We start from the raw sequence: 14,178 nt of genomic DNA on the forward strand, positions 1-14,178 counted from the left end.
AGGCAGTGAACTAGTAGTAGATTAAAGGTGCTGCAGTTAAAACTATGTTAGTTGGATTTTGAGATGGAGCTGGCGCTCTGCTGCCAGGCGAGCTTTCGCCAATCCAAGCCCCTGTCTCTAGGCTACTCCCCAAACAGCACTTCTAAGAACCTTTTGTATAAGATCAAGTGTAGTAGCGTTCTTATAAGTTTAGGATATGGCGGGTGAGGGGAATGTAAACAGATGCGCAAGAAGCGCTGAAATAATATTGGTAAATGATAAAAGTTTGCCAGTATATTTTGTGGATTACACAGCAGGGTGGTGACAAAGTTAACAAGTTTGATGTGGAATCCATGAAAACAACCCAAAATTCTGCCTGACACAGTTCGTTTGATAAGGAGACAATGTATGGAGGCAGCTATATGGACGACTTTTGGAGGCAGCTATGGCGATGACGTGTGGAGGTAGCAATGGAGACAACGTGTGGAGCCAGCTAAGAAGACGACATGTGGAGGCTGCTATGGAGACAATTTAATTTGGATAGTGCCTGTATGTGGCAGTCCAAAAAAGTTTTCAAACCAGAGGAGCAGGTAGGTGGTCCTCCAGAAAAATTAAATAAATTGAGTGCCTGTATGTGGCAGTCCAACAAAGTTTTCAAACCAGAGGAGCAGGTAGGTGGTCCTCCAGAAAAATTAAATAAATTGAGTGCCTGTATGTGGCAGTCCAAAAAAGTTTTCAAACCAGAGGAGCAGGTAGGTGGTCCTCCAGAAAAATTAAATAGATTGAGTGCCTGTATGTGGCACTCCCAAAAATTGCTTAAAACAGAGGACCGGGTAGGTGGCCCTCCAGAAAAATTAAATACATAGAGTACTATAGCTAGAGCCAGTTTGCCCTGGCAAAAAATAGCCAGTTTCCTATGCTTTAGTGTACAAAGAGGAGGAGAAGGAGGACAATGAGGAGGAGGAGTGCATACATTATTCAGGTTGAGCTTCTTTCACCTGGTGGAGGATGAAAATCTGGAGAAATCCAGGCTTTATTCATCTTGATAAGCGTCAGCCTATCAGCGCTGTCAGTCGACAGGCTTGTACGCTTATCGGTGATGATGCCACCAGCTGCACTGAAAACCCGCTCGGACAAGACGCTAGCGGCAGGGCAGGCAAGAACCTCCAAGGCGTACAGCGCCAGTTCGTGCCACATGTCCAGCTTTGAAACCCAGTAGTTGTAGGGAGCTGTGTGATCATTTAGGACGATGGTATGGTCAGCTACGTACTACCTTACCATCTTTCTGTAAAGATCAGCCCTACTCTGCCGAGACTGGGGACAGGTGACAGTGTCTTGCTGGGGTAACATAAAACTGGCAAAGGCCTTGTAAAGCGTACCCCTGCCAGTGCCGGAAAGGCTGCCTGCTCGCCTACTCTCCCACGCTACTTGTCCCGCAGAAGTACGCCCTCTGCCGCTAGCGCTGTCAGAAGGGAAATACTGTTTCAGCTTGTGCACCAGGGCCTGCTGGTATTCATGCATTCTCACACTCCTTTCCTCTCCAGGGATGAGAGTGGAAAGATTTTGCTTGTACCGTGGGTCCAGGAGAGTGAATACCCAGTAATCGGTGCTGGAATAAATTCTTTGAACGTGAGGGTCACGGGATAGGCAGCCTAGTATGAAATCTGCCATATGTGCCAGAGTCCCAACGCGCAAGAATTCACTCCCCTCACTGGCCTGACTGCAAATTTCCTCCTCCTCCAATTCCTCTTCTTCTGCCCATACACGCTGAACAGTGAAGGACTGAACAATGGTCCCCTCTTGTGTCTCGCCAACATTCTCCTCCTCTTCCTCCTCACTCTCCTCCACCTCCTCCGATATGCGCTGAGAAACAGACCTAAGGGTGCTTTGGCTATCAACAAGGGAATCTTCTTCCCCCGTCTCTTGTGACGAGCGCAAAGCTTCCGACTTCATGCTGACCAGAGAGTTTTTCAACAGGCCAAGCAGCGGGATGGTGAGGCTGATGATGGCGGCATCGCCACTGACCATCTGTGTTGACTCCTCAAAGTTACTCAGCACCTGACAGATATCAGACATCCACGTCCACTCCTCATTGTAGACTTGAGGAAGCTGACTGACCTGACTACCAGTTCTGGTGGAAGTTTGGCAGTCTACAATCACTCTGCGCTGCTGGTAAACTCTGGATAACATGGTTAATGTTGAATTCCACCTCGTGGGCACGTCGCACAACAGTCGGTGAGCGGGCAGTTGGAGGCGGCGCTGCGCTGCCCTGAGAGTGGCAGCATCTGTGCTGGACTTCCTGAAATGCGCACAGATGCGGCGCACCTTCGTGAGCAAATCAGACAGATTGGGGTATGTCTTGAGGAAACGCTGAACTATGAGATTTAACACATGGGCCAGGCATGGCACATGTGTCAGTCTGCCGAGTTGCAGAGCCGCCACCAGGTTACGGCCGTTGTCACACACAACCATGCCTGGCTTCAGGTTCAGCGGTGCCAGCCACAGATCAGTATGCGCCGTGATGCCCTGTAATAGCTCTTGGGCGGTGTGCCTTTTATCGCCTAGGCTCAGCAGTTTGAGCACCGCAATCCTCGGCGTCAGCAGTATATGAGCAGCCCCAGGGTCAGACTCGGTCCCAGCCTCCACCAAGTTAACCCAATGTGCCGTCAGCGATATATAGTGGCCCTGCCCGGCAGCACTCGTCCACGTGTCCGTGGTCAGGTGGACCTTGTCAGAAACGGCGTTGGTCAGGGCACGGATGATGTTCTCTGACACGTGCTTGTGCAGGGCTGGGACGGCACATCGGGAAAAGTAGTGGTGGCTGGGGACCGATTACTGAGGGGCGGCCGCTGCCATGAGGTTTCTAAAGGCCTCGGTCTCTACCAGGCTATAGGGCAGCATCTCCAGGCTAAGCAACTTGGAGATGTGGACATTGAGGGCTTGGGCGTGTGGGTGGGTTGCGCTATACTTCCTTTTGCGCTCCAGCGTCTGGGGTATGGAGAGCTGAACGCTGGTGGATGCTGTGGAGGATCGTGGAGGCGAAGATGGGGTTTTCGCACGGGAGGTGTTTGGGCCGTGGTCCTGGGCAGGGGGCTGACTAGCAGATGACACAGGGGAAGGAGCAGTGGTGTGCCCGGCCAGAGGTGAACGGGCTTGGTGCCATTGAGTGGGGTGTTTAGCATTCATATGCCTGCGCATACTGGTGGTAGTTAAGCTAGTAGTGGTGGAACCCCTGCTGATCCTGGTTTGGCAAAGGTTGCACACCACAGTCCGTCGGTCATCCGGTGTTTCTTTAAAGAACCTCCAGACTTCTGAAAATCTAGCCCTCGTCACGGGAGCTTGACTACGGGCAACATTTGGCGCTGATGCACCAGCTCTGGCCCTGCCTCTCCGTCTGGCCCCACCACTGCCTCTTCCAACCTGTTCTGCTATAGGACTCGCCTCCGTCTCAGAAGCACTGTGTTCACCCGGCCTATCAACCCAGCTTGGGTCTGTCACCTCATCATCCTCCGATCCCTCAGTCTGCTCCCCCCTCGGACTTCCTGCCCTGACAACAACTTCACCACTGTCTGACAACCGTGTCTCCTCATCGTCCGACACCTCTTTACACACTTCTTCCACTACGTCAATAATGTCATCATCACCCACAGACTGCGACAGGTGGAAAACCTGGGCATCGGAAAATTGCTCAGCAGCAACCGGACAAGTGGTTTGTGACTGTGGGAAGGGTCCAGAAAACAGTTCCTCAGAGTATGCTGGAGGAGTGCTGATTTCGTTGACATGGGTGGACTGCGTGGAAGACTGACTGGTGGACAAATGGCTAGAAGCATTGTCCGCAATCCACGACATCACCTCTTCGCACTGTTCTGGCCTCAACAGTGCTCTACCACGAGTCCCAGTAACTTGAGACATGATGAACCTAGGGAGTGTAGCTCTGCGGCGTTCCCCTGCTCCCTCATCAGCAGGTGGTGTCTCACCCCGCCCAGGACCACGGCCTCTGACCCCTGCAGTAGTTGGACGCCCACGTCCACGCCCTCGTCCTCTACCCCTAGCCCTCGGGTTAAACATTTTCCAAATTAAAGTGTAAACTTTTAATTTTTTATTTTTTTTGTGTTTATTTTTTTTAATTTTTTTATTTTTTTAACAAAACGATGCTTTCCTATTGCTATGGCTAATTCCTAACCTACACTGACAGCACACAACTGGATTTTGTGCTGTGCCTGATGACTTTGAGCTATAAAATGAAATAAAGGTAAAAAAAAATAAATCAGCAGACTCTGCCTAATTCTAATCAAACCCCTAATAAATTGTCCCACTTCGGTGTTTGAGGTGGATATGCGTGTCACTAAGAGCTAAACACAATGGTCGCAGGTCTCCCAGCAAATTCCTCACAATATGGTACTAGCTGCACTACTAATACCAGCAAGCCCAGCCACAAGCAAACAAAAACAGGAAAATATAACGCTATTGTAGGCCTAAGTAAGCCGTTGGGGTTCTCCTATGGCTATTTTGTAGCCTACAATGAGAGCACACTGCTTTGCAAGATGAGTTTGAGCTATAAAATGAAATAAAGGTAAAAAATAAATAAATCAGCAGACTCTGCCTAATTCTAATCAAACCCCTAATAAATTGTCCCACTTTGGTGTTTGAGGTGGATATGTGTGTCACTAAGAGCTAAACACAACGGTCAGGGCCGGATTAAGGGTGGTGGGGGCCCCTGGGCGCAAAATCTGGTGGAGGCCCCCACTGAGTGCAGCGTGCATACTCGTCCTCCTGCTCACTATCCACTATCCCCGCAGTAACACCGCTACATACAGCCGCCTCATCCCTAGTAACACAGCTACATACAGCCACCTCGCACCCAGTAACACAGCTACATACAGCCGCCTCATCCCCAGTAACACAGCTACATACAGCCGCCTCGCCCCCAGTAACACAGCTACATACAGCCGCCTCATCCCTAGTAACACAGCTACATACAGCCGCCTCATCCCTAGTAACACAGCTACATACAGCCGCCTTGCCCCCAGTAACACAGCTACACACAGTCGCCTCACCCCCAGTAACACAGCTACATACAGCCGCCTCATCCCTAGTAACACAGCTACATACAGCCGCCTCATCCCTACTAACACAGCTACATACAGCCGCCTCGCCCCCAGTAACACTGCTACATACAGCCACCTCGCCCCCAGTAACACAGCTACATACAGCTGCCTCGCCCCCAGTAACACAGCTACATACAGCTGCCTCGCCCCCAGTAACACAGCTACATACAGCTGCCTCACCCCCAGTAACACAGCTACATACAGCTGCCTCATCCCCAGTAACACAGCTACATACACCCGCCTCACCCCCAGTAGCACCGCTACATACACCCGCCTCACCCCCAGTAACACAGCTACATACAGCCGCCTCATCCCCAGTAACACAGCTACATACATCCGCCTCATCCCCAGTAACACCGCTACATACAGCCGCCTCATCCCCAGTAACACAGCTACATACATCCGCCTCATCCCCAGTAACACCGCTACATACAGCCGCCTCACCCCCAGTAACACAGCTACATACAGCCGCCTCACCCCCAGTAACACAGCTACATACAGCCGCCTCATCCCCAGTAACACCGCTACATACAGCCGCCTCGTCCCCAGTAACACCGCTACATACAGCCGCCTCATCCCCTGTAACCCAGCTACATACAGCCGCCTCATCCCCAGTAACACAGCTATACACAGCCGCCTCGCCCCCAGTAACACAGCTACATACAGCCGCCTCATCCCCTGTAACACAGCTACATACAGTCACCTCGCCTCCAGTAACACAGCTACATACAGCCGCCTCGTCCCCAGTAACACAGCTACATACAGCCGCCTCACCCCCAGTAACACAGCTACATACAGCCGCCTCACCCCCAGTAACACAGCTACATACAGCTGCCTCGCCCCCAGTAACACAGCTACATACAGCCGCCTCATCCCCAGTAACACAGCTACATACATCCGCCTCATCCCCAGTAACACAGCTACATACAGCTGCCTCGTCCCCAGTAACACAGCTACATACAGCTGCCTCACCCCCAGTAACACAGCTACATACAGCCGCCTCATCCCCAGTAACACAGCTACATACATCCGCCTCATCCCCAGTAACACAGCTACATACAGCAGCCTCATCCCCAGTAACACAGCTACATACAGCCGCCTCGTCCCCAGTAACACAGCTACATACAGCCGCCTCACCCCCAGTAACACCGCTACATACTGCCGCCTCGCCCCCAGTAACACTGCTACATACTGCCGCCTCGCCCCCAGTAACACCACTACATACAACCGCCTCGCCCCCAGTAACACCGCTACATACTGCCGCCTCGCCCCCAGTAACACAGCTACATACAACCGCCTCGCCCCCAGTAACACCACTACATACAACCGCCTTGGCCCCAGTAACACAGCCGCCTCACCCCCAGTAACACAGCTACGCACAGCCGCCTCGACCCCAGTAACACATCTTTATATAAACCTTCACCCCTACCAGATATGCAGTCCCATTTAACATACACCTCAGCCCGCACCAGACACCCAGTCCTGCAGTTTATACAATTACACACATTTATACACTGATATATACACACATAAAGTTCTACACTGGTATGCTTGTACCCATATATATACAAGTATACACACACATTTATGTATCCATATACATTTATACACTAATACACAGAGTATACACAAACTCATAAAGTATATACATACGGTATATATACATCACACACATATACACTGACCATATATACACATACATGCAGTATAAAAACACCATATACACACATACAGCAAATACACACACATTCAGTATATACAGCATTTTCACACACATATGGGAAATACACACACACACATTCAGTACACAGAGCATATACATACATACCACATACACAGCATATAAACATAATCATATATATTTAAATGTGCACATATATATGCTTATACAAATATATGCGTGTATAAATACAGTATATGCAACTATACACAGTATATACATATAAATACAGTATATACGCATTATATACACAGTAGATGCATGTATACACATTTACACAGTATATATACAGTAGATGCATGTATACACATATACACAGTATATATACAGTAGATGCATGTATACACATATACACAGTATATACACATTATATACACAGTAGATGCATATATACACATATACACAGTATATACACATTATATATACAGTAGATGCATGTATACACATTATATAAACAGTAGATGCATGTATACACATATACACAGTATATACACAGTAGATGCATATATACACAGTATATACACATTATATATACAGTAGATGCATGTATACACATATACACAGTATATACACATTATATACACAGTAGATGCATGTATACACATATACACAGTATATACACATTATATGCACAGTAGATGCATGTATACACATATACACAGTATATACACATTATATGCACAGTAGATGCATATATACACATATACACAGTATATACACATTATATACACAGTAGATGCATATATACACATATACACAGTATATACACATTATATACACAGTAGATGCATATATACACATATACACAGTATATACACATTATATACACAGTAGATGCATATATACACATATACACAGTATATACACATTATATACACAGTAGATGCATATATACACATATACACAGTATATAAACATTATATACACAGTAGATGCATATATACACATATACACAGTATATAAACATTATATACACAGTAGATGCATATATACACATATACACAGTATATAAACATTATATACACAGTAGATGCATAAATACACAGTATATACACAATTACACATATATACAGTATATACACAGTATATACACAGTTACACATATATACAGTATATGCACAATATACACAGTATATACACACAGTATATATACTGTATATACATATATAAACACAATATACACAGATAAATACATATTGTATTTAATGTATATACTTACCCTTTTATGTTGACCGGCTGTGGCGTCAGGCTGGTGTTGGGGGGGGGGGGGGTCTGGGGGTCTGTCGGTTGCTTGTTCCGACAGGAGGGGGGGTTGTACGGGCAGGGGGGGGTTCGGTCGGAGGACGGCTGCCTCTTCGCGGGGGGGGGGGGGGGGGGGATCGCGGAGGACACCTGCTTCTTCGGGGTGGGGAGGGGGGGGGGATCGCGGAGGACAGCTGCTTCTTCGGGCGGGGGGGGGGGGATCGCGGAGGACAGCTGCTACTTCGGGCGGGGGGGATCGCGGAGGACAGCTGATTCTTCGGGCGTGGGGGGGGGGGCGGATCGCGGAGGACAGCTGCTTCTTCGGGCGGGGGGGGGGAGAGCGGAGGACAGCTGCTTCTTCGGGCGGGTGGGAGAGCGGAGGACAGCTGCTTCTTCGGGCGGGGGGGGGGCCGGGGGGCGGCTGTTTCTTCAGGCGGGGGGAGCGGGGACGACTGTTTCTTCGGGCGGGGGGAGCGGGGACGGCTGTTTCTTCGGGCGGGGGGAGCGGGGACGGCTGTTTCTTCGGGCGGGGGGAGCGGGGACGGCTGTTTCTTCGGGCGGGGGGAGCGGGGACGGCTGTTTCTTCGGGCGGGGGGAGCGGGGACGGCTGTTTCTTCGGGCGGGGGGAGCGGGACGGCTGTTTCTTCGGGCGGCGAAGGGGATGGAGCGGAGGACAGCTGCTTGTTTGGCGCGGGCGGGGGGGGGGTAGCGGAGAACGGCTGCTTCTTCGGGCCGCGAAGGGGATGGAGCAGAGTGCAGCTTCTTGTTCGGGCGGGGGAGGAGGGAGCGCGAACGGGGTTGGAGCGGGTGGGTAGGCCGGGCCATGCAGCAGGATGGGCGGGCGGGGAGGCGGGTACCTGTGCCAGGGGGCGGACGGCTCGGCCATGCAGCTGAAGGGCGGGCGGGGAGGCGGTAACTTGTGCCGGGGTCGGGCGGACGACGCGATCTGGTGGGGGCCCCCTGGGGGGCAAGATGGTGGGGGCCCCGGGGCTCGAGCCCCGGGAGCCCCGCCTATAATCCGGCCCTGACAACGGTAGCAAGTCCCCCTGCAAATTCCTCACAATATGGTACTAGCTGCACTACTAGTGCCAGCAAGCCCAGCCACAAGCAAATAATAAAAAAAAATGTATAACGTTATTGTAGCCCTAAGAAGGGCTGTTGGGTTCTTGGAGAATCACTCCTGCCTAACAGTAAGCTAATAGAACACCCTAACGCTTTCCCTGACCAGCAGCAGCTCTCTCCCTAGCGGCATCCAGACACAGAATGATCCGAGCAGCGCAGGCAGGGGCTCGTCTATTCCAGGGTCACCTGATCTGGCCAGCCAACCACTGCTATCGACGTGTAAGGGTACCACGTCATGCTGGGTGGAGTGCAGAGTCTCCTGGCTTGTGATTGGCTCTGTTTCTGGCCGCCAAAAAGCAAAACGGCGGGAGATGCCATTTTCTCCAGCGGGCGAAGTATTCGTCCGAGCAACGAGCAGTTTCGAGTACGCTAATGCTCGAACGAGCATCAAGCTCGGACGAGTATGTTCGCTCATCTCTAATTCTAATCTTATAGATTACTACAACATTTACCCCAAGTTTGGATATCTGGATAAAAAAAAAAATGAATGTGTAAATATAAAGACAACTGGAAAACGTACCGGTCAACGTCAAGAATTCTGTTGGTGTCACGGTTTACCACATGTATCAACATGTCGGTCTGTGCAAAGTTTACTCTACCCTTTTTGTCCACGTGGAACTTTTGAAGAAACAGAAAAATTAGTGTAGATAGGACTTGTGGGCCTCAGGTATCAGGACAATATTATTACTTGAAGCAACCGAAATAAAGAGAACATTTTATAAAATAGGCTTAGTAATTTGCAAAACATCTCAGGCAAGTGAAACAGGAACTATTTTTTTCATTTCACTTAATAACAGTTACTGAACCTGGAAGTTCACATTGCTTACACAATAATATGGGAACAAATAACAAAATTTCTGCACAGCTCTTTTTACTTCATTTAAGTCAACTACTTGTTTTAAGATAATAACTGCTCTTAATCAATTCCTCTTTTATACAATGGGGAATCGGCCTCTATATCCACCTGTTCTGCTGATATTCCTGTCCATGTCTTACTACAACCAAGCACAAATCAGCTACTGGCACTTAACCTATGGATGATTATTTCTGATTCTTAACGTCTGTTTCCATATTGCAGCATTTTTGCTGTATTTTCAATAAAACAACATCTACAACTTCACCAACATTGATCATTCCCATTAAAGGAAACCTACCTAGAAGTAGATCTGACGGTAGATTCCTCCTGCCTGCCTGTGTCGTAATGTAATAACCCTGGAGTATAACCTGAAAAAAACCTTTATTTTAGCAATATGTAAATTACCTGCAGAGGGTACTGGGGTGTGTAGTAGCCTGGCCGGGCACTGTGAGCTAAGGCTACTCCACACCCCAGTAGCTTCTGCAGTTAATTTACGTATTACTAAAATAAAGTTTGTAACAAGTTAGGTTAGATTCCAGAATTATGAAATTACACACTAGGGCATATGCAGTCAAGAGGAATCTATATGTCTATATGTCTTCCATATGTCTTTGTCGCAGACATGGCCATACATATCTCCTTATATGGCAGATCTAAGAATAGTGGAGCAGGGAGTCTAGGCTGTTCATGTAGATCCCATAATATTAAACAGCCACACGTGCCACCTTTCCATTATAAGTGTTAAGACTGGGGTCAAAGCAGGCTTTTTCCCCCCTTTTTTAATATGAAGTACCAAGTACTTTTAACTTTTGAAATTTCATTTGGGATTTGCCCTGCATTGTTCCCAAATAGTATGCTTACCAATCTAATCATATTGCATAAACCCTTACAGCCATGACCTCAGATTTACACAACCATTCTTCATTTATCAAGCCTCATGCCTCACTTTCTCAACCTCATCTTCTTACACGTCCTACAGGTCTAAGAGGCCTATGAATTATACACTTCTCAATATTTTCATTATTACCTGTACATCGTCTGTATTGACAATGGCTCCTGTTATGTTAGAAAGCAGGCGTATAAATTCTTCCTCAAACTCGCGTACCCGATCTGGAATCTCATTAATTACTATCTTTAAGCGTTGATCATCCCTTAAAATATAGATACCGACAACAGCGGTATCATTGTGTCCCGCCAGATCAGAAGCCATGATGTCTACCACAAAATAGCCAGGACTATAAGCAGTGAACAAGTCAAAAGTCCGGATAATTCCATCAATGTTACCTGGAAAGACAGGAATCATATTATTGGCTCACTGACATGACATGATATAGCTTTACTTGAATGATACCATATAACTTATCTTCACTCATGAAACCTAATTATGCTTTATATTTATGCTATTTACATATGGTAGTTACAAAATTATGTTCTGATTACTTGTATAACACAAAATTTTTGTAATACGAAAATTCCAAATGCATAAATGCAGGTAAAAAAAAAATTAAAATTTGACTGGTTTCAGCCAGCACTAAAGAGGTCTTGGAAGCTTACGGCATACTGGAGGGCCCATAGGGAAATTCATTATTTGTGGTTCACAACCAAAGACAAGTCTAAATCATGTAAGGAACAATACCTAGAAATAACTAATTTTCTATCAACAAATTTTACTTCAAAATGATAAATATTTATTTTAAATGGCTTCATTTTTAAGGTTGAAACCTGTTCTTGCTTCTTTTTGCATAGAAGTTAACACTTTGAAAAAACAGAGCCCTGATTACACTGAAATTACGCCAAGAATCCACCTTAAGGCACCTCCATGGCAAGTGCGAATGTAGGGTGTGAAGTGGGTTGTGCCGGGCGGTGGAGTTCTAGCTCTAGGCAGAGTTGATTGCGCACAACCTATAGTAGAACTTCCTTGTCCCACAACTGGATTTATCAGTATGATACATGCCCCCCCCCTACTAATGTTTATGGAGCTTGCTGACTCTCCTTCGATGGCAGAATTTAGAACAGATAACCAAATCGGAGTTCAGCTGTTGAATGCTTTCATTCTAGGGTGATAAACCACTTCCAGAGATGTCTGCCAGTGACTTTCTCAATTCACCACACAAATATTCTATTAGCTAAATTAATTTTGTACACTAGCTTTTCTAACTGTTTCAGCAAATAAATATATCCCCACTATCTTTCCCAAATCACCTATAAACATACAATGATTCTATTTGGCAATGAAAATAAAATAAATTAAATGCATGTGCATTGGAAGTAACGAGGCAAGGCCAAGCTCCAGATCATCTCCAGAGCGGAAATCATATACAGGGCCATTAGCTTTCTGATCTCTCCAGCTGTACGATAATCATCTCTCAGAGCGAGTTGAAACTATGCATGAATACTTGAAGTTTTATTTGTCACTTTTTATACCTCCATATTTAGCAATGAAAGATTTCCAAAATTGTATCAACTCTCTTACCTATTACAAAAATATTTTTTACCGTCTGAGAATCATTTGAGTTGTGTTTTATGTACTGGATGCCAAGGATGGAGTAGAATACTAAGCTGTTGTTTCCTACATCAGCGTCAAGGGCTACGACCTTTATAAGTTCAGAACCCACTTTAGCATCAGTAGCGACACCTAAAATAAAATGAAAATTAGAATTACAAGAATTATTAAAGCATTTTTGAGAATTAAGCAGGTTTGTAAGCTTAAATTTAGTTAACACTTCTGTCAGCAGTCCCGCCAAAACTCAAATGGACCCAGTTTATGATAAAGGGATCCATTTGCTTTAATTTTTAATTTGTGAGACTTTTCATGGTGCATGTGCTTATTTGCAACTTTTTTGGTGTCTGAGACCATCTCCCTTCAAAGTTTTCCATTGTCTAGTTTTTTGCAGTGTTCCACGAGTGATCACTAGAATCCAGTTGTGAAAGTTGCGACTATTTAAAACGTTTAAAAAGTCACAAGTTTTGGCTCAAATCTAAGGCTGCCCTGACCCGGTGTAGAAATTAGTTTAGAACTTTTGGAGACTTTTTACAACTTTTTTTTTTTTACTAAATACACTAAAGCCATAAGACCACCTGTATCAATAAGGAAACTTTGCTAAGACACATCTAACGGCAAAAAAAGGCAAAAACAGACAGACAAAGCCAGACTTAAGATACTTGTGTCCCCATATGTCACTTTTGATATGAGGTCTGAGGGGAGGTTTAAAAGGGGTATTCTTGTTTGAAAATTCACACTTAATTATATTCATCTTCAATTGCATGATATAAAACTTTTTTTTACCTGTGTGAAGATAATTTCCCAAAAATGTAAAATGTAAAATGATTTTTTTTAGCAACATTTAATATACAGATGAAATAGTACCTTTTATTTTCTTCCTATTTTTTTAATTCCTCATAAACAGTCGAATGTCCTATCTTAATTTCCACACACACAATAATATCCTCTGTTATTGCTTCTGTCTACTACTACTACTACTACTACTACTTCCATCTCTATATGTACATATACACTGTTTATTCTATGTAGTCCTTAACTCCATGATGTAAAAACTAAAATATCATGAAAGACTGCTATTCCGCAGGTGTGCTGCACCGTACCGCTCCCGTACATGGCTGTGAGCCCATAGAAGTGTATAGGGGACGTATGTCGGCCGTATATACGTCCCCATACATATGTGTGAATGTAGCCTTAGTTAGTAGCAGTTGCAGCATCATAAGTGTTAAAAATGCATTTCTATTCCAGAATTGTAGGTGGAACAGTCTGGTGCACTGGTGTGTGAGATTCCTTCACTGTACTGTTGTAGCAGGCTTCTAATTGAATTCTATAGCAAATACTCAGAGGGGAAGGTAGATGTTGTGCAGCAGTAGTACAATTAAGAGATCTCTCACACCAGTACAACAGAGTGCTTTAAATTCACCTACAATCCAGGAATATAAGGCAGTGTCTCCCAATACCATTTGTTTAGAAAATATTTCAAATGATAAATGGGTCTTATTTGAAACAGATATTTCATATATTCTATTCAATACCATAGTTTTGACTGGTGGGTGCTGTATACTACAAGCATGTTTTAGCAATTATATTCTTATTAATCATGCAATGATGGAAAGTTTGAATAAGAAGTAAAAAAAGGTCTATATTTGTT

The 14,178-nt window shown here is 45.8% G+C and overlaps 1 protein-coding gene across 5 annotated transcripts in view; it reads right to left on the reverse strand.

Moving 5' to 3' along the window:
• The window catches only part of CDH23 (cadherin related 23), a 708,444-nt gene that overhangs the window by 16,856 nt on the left and 677,410 nt on the right, over window positions 1-14,178 (reverse strand). For all 5 annotated transcript variants that reach the window (XM_072131217.1, XM_072131214.1, XM_072131213.1 and 2 more), the window contains 3 exons: window positions 12,501-12,662; window positions 11,055-11,311; window positions 9,692-9,789 (listed from right to left, as the gene is read on the reverse strand). In XM_072131217.1, coding sequence (XP_071987318.1) covers window positions 9,692-9,789; window positions 11,055-11,311; window positions 12,501-12,662 — 517 coding nt within the window. The remainder of the gene's footprint in view (window positions 1-9,691; window positions 9,790-11,054; window positions 11,312-12,500; window positions 12,663-14,178) is intronic.

The sequence above is a fragment of the Engystomops pustulosus genome, chromosome 11, assembly GCF_040894005.1.
Source record: "Engystomops pustulosus chromosome 11, aEngPut4.maternal, whole genome shotgun sequence".
NCBI classification, from domain to species: Eukaryota; Metazoa; Chordata; class Amphibia; order Anura; family Leptodactylidae; genus Engystomops; species Engystomops pustulosus.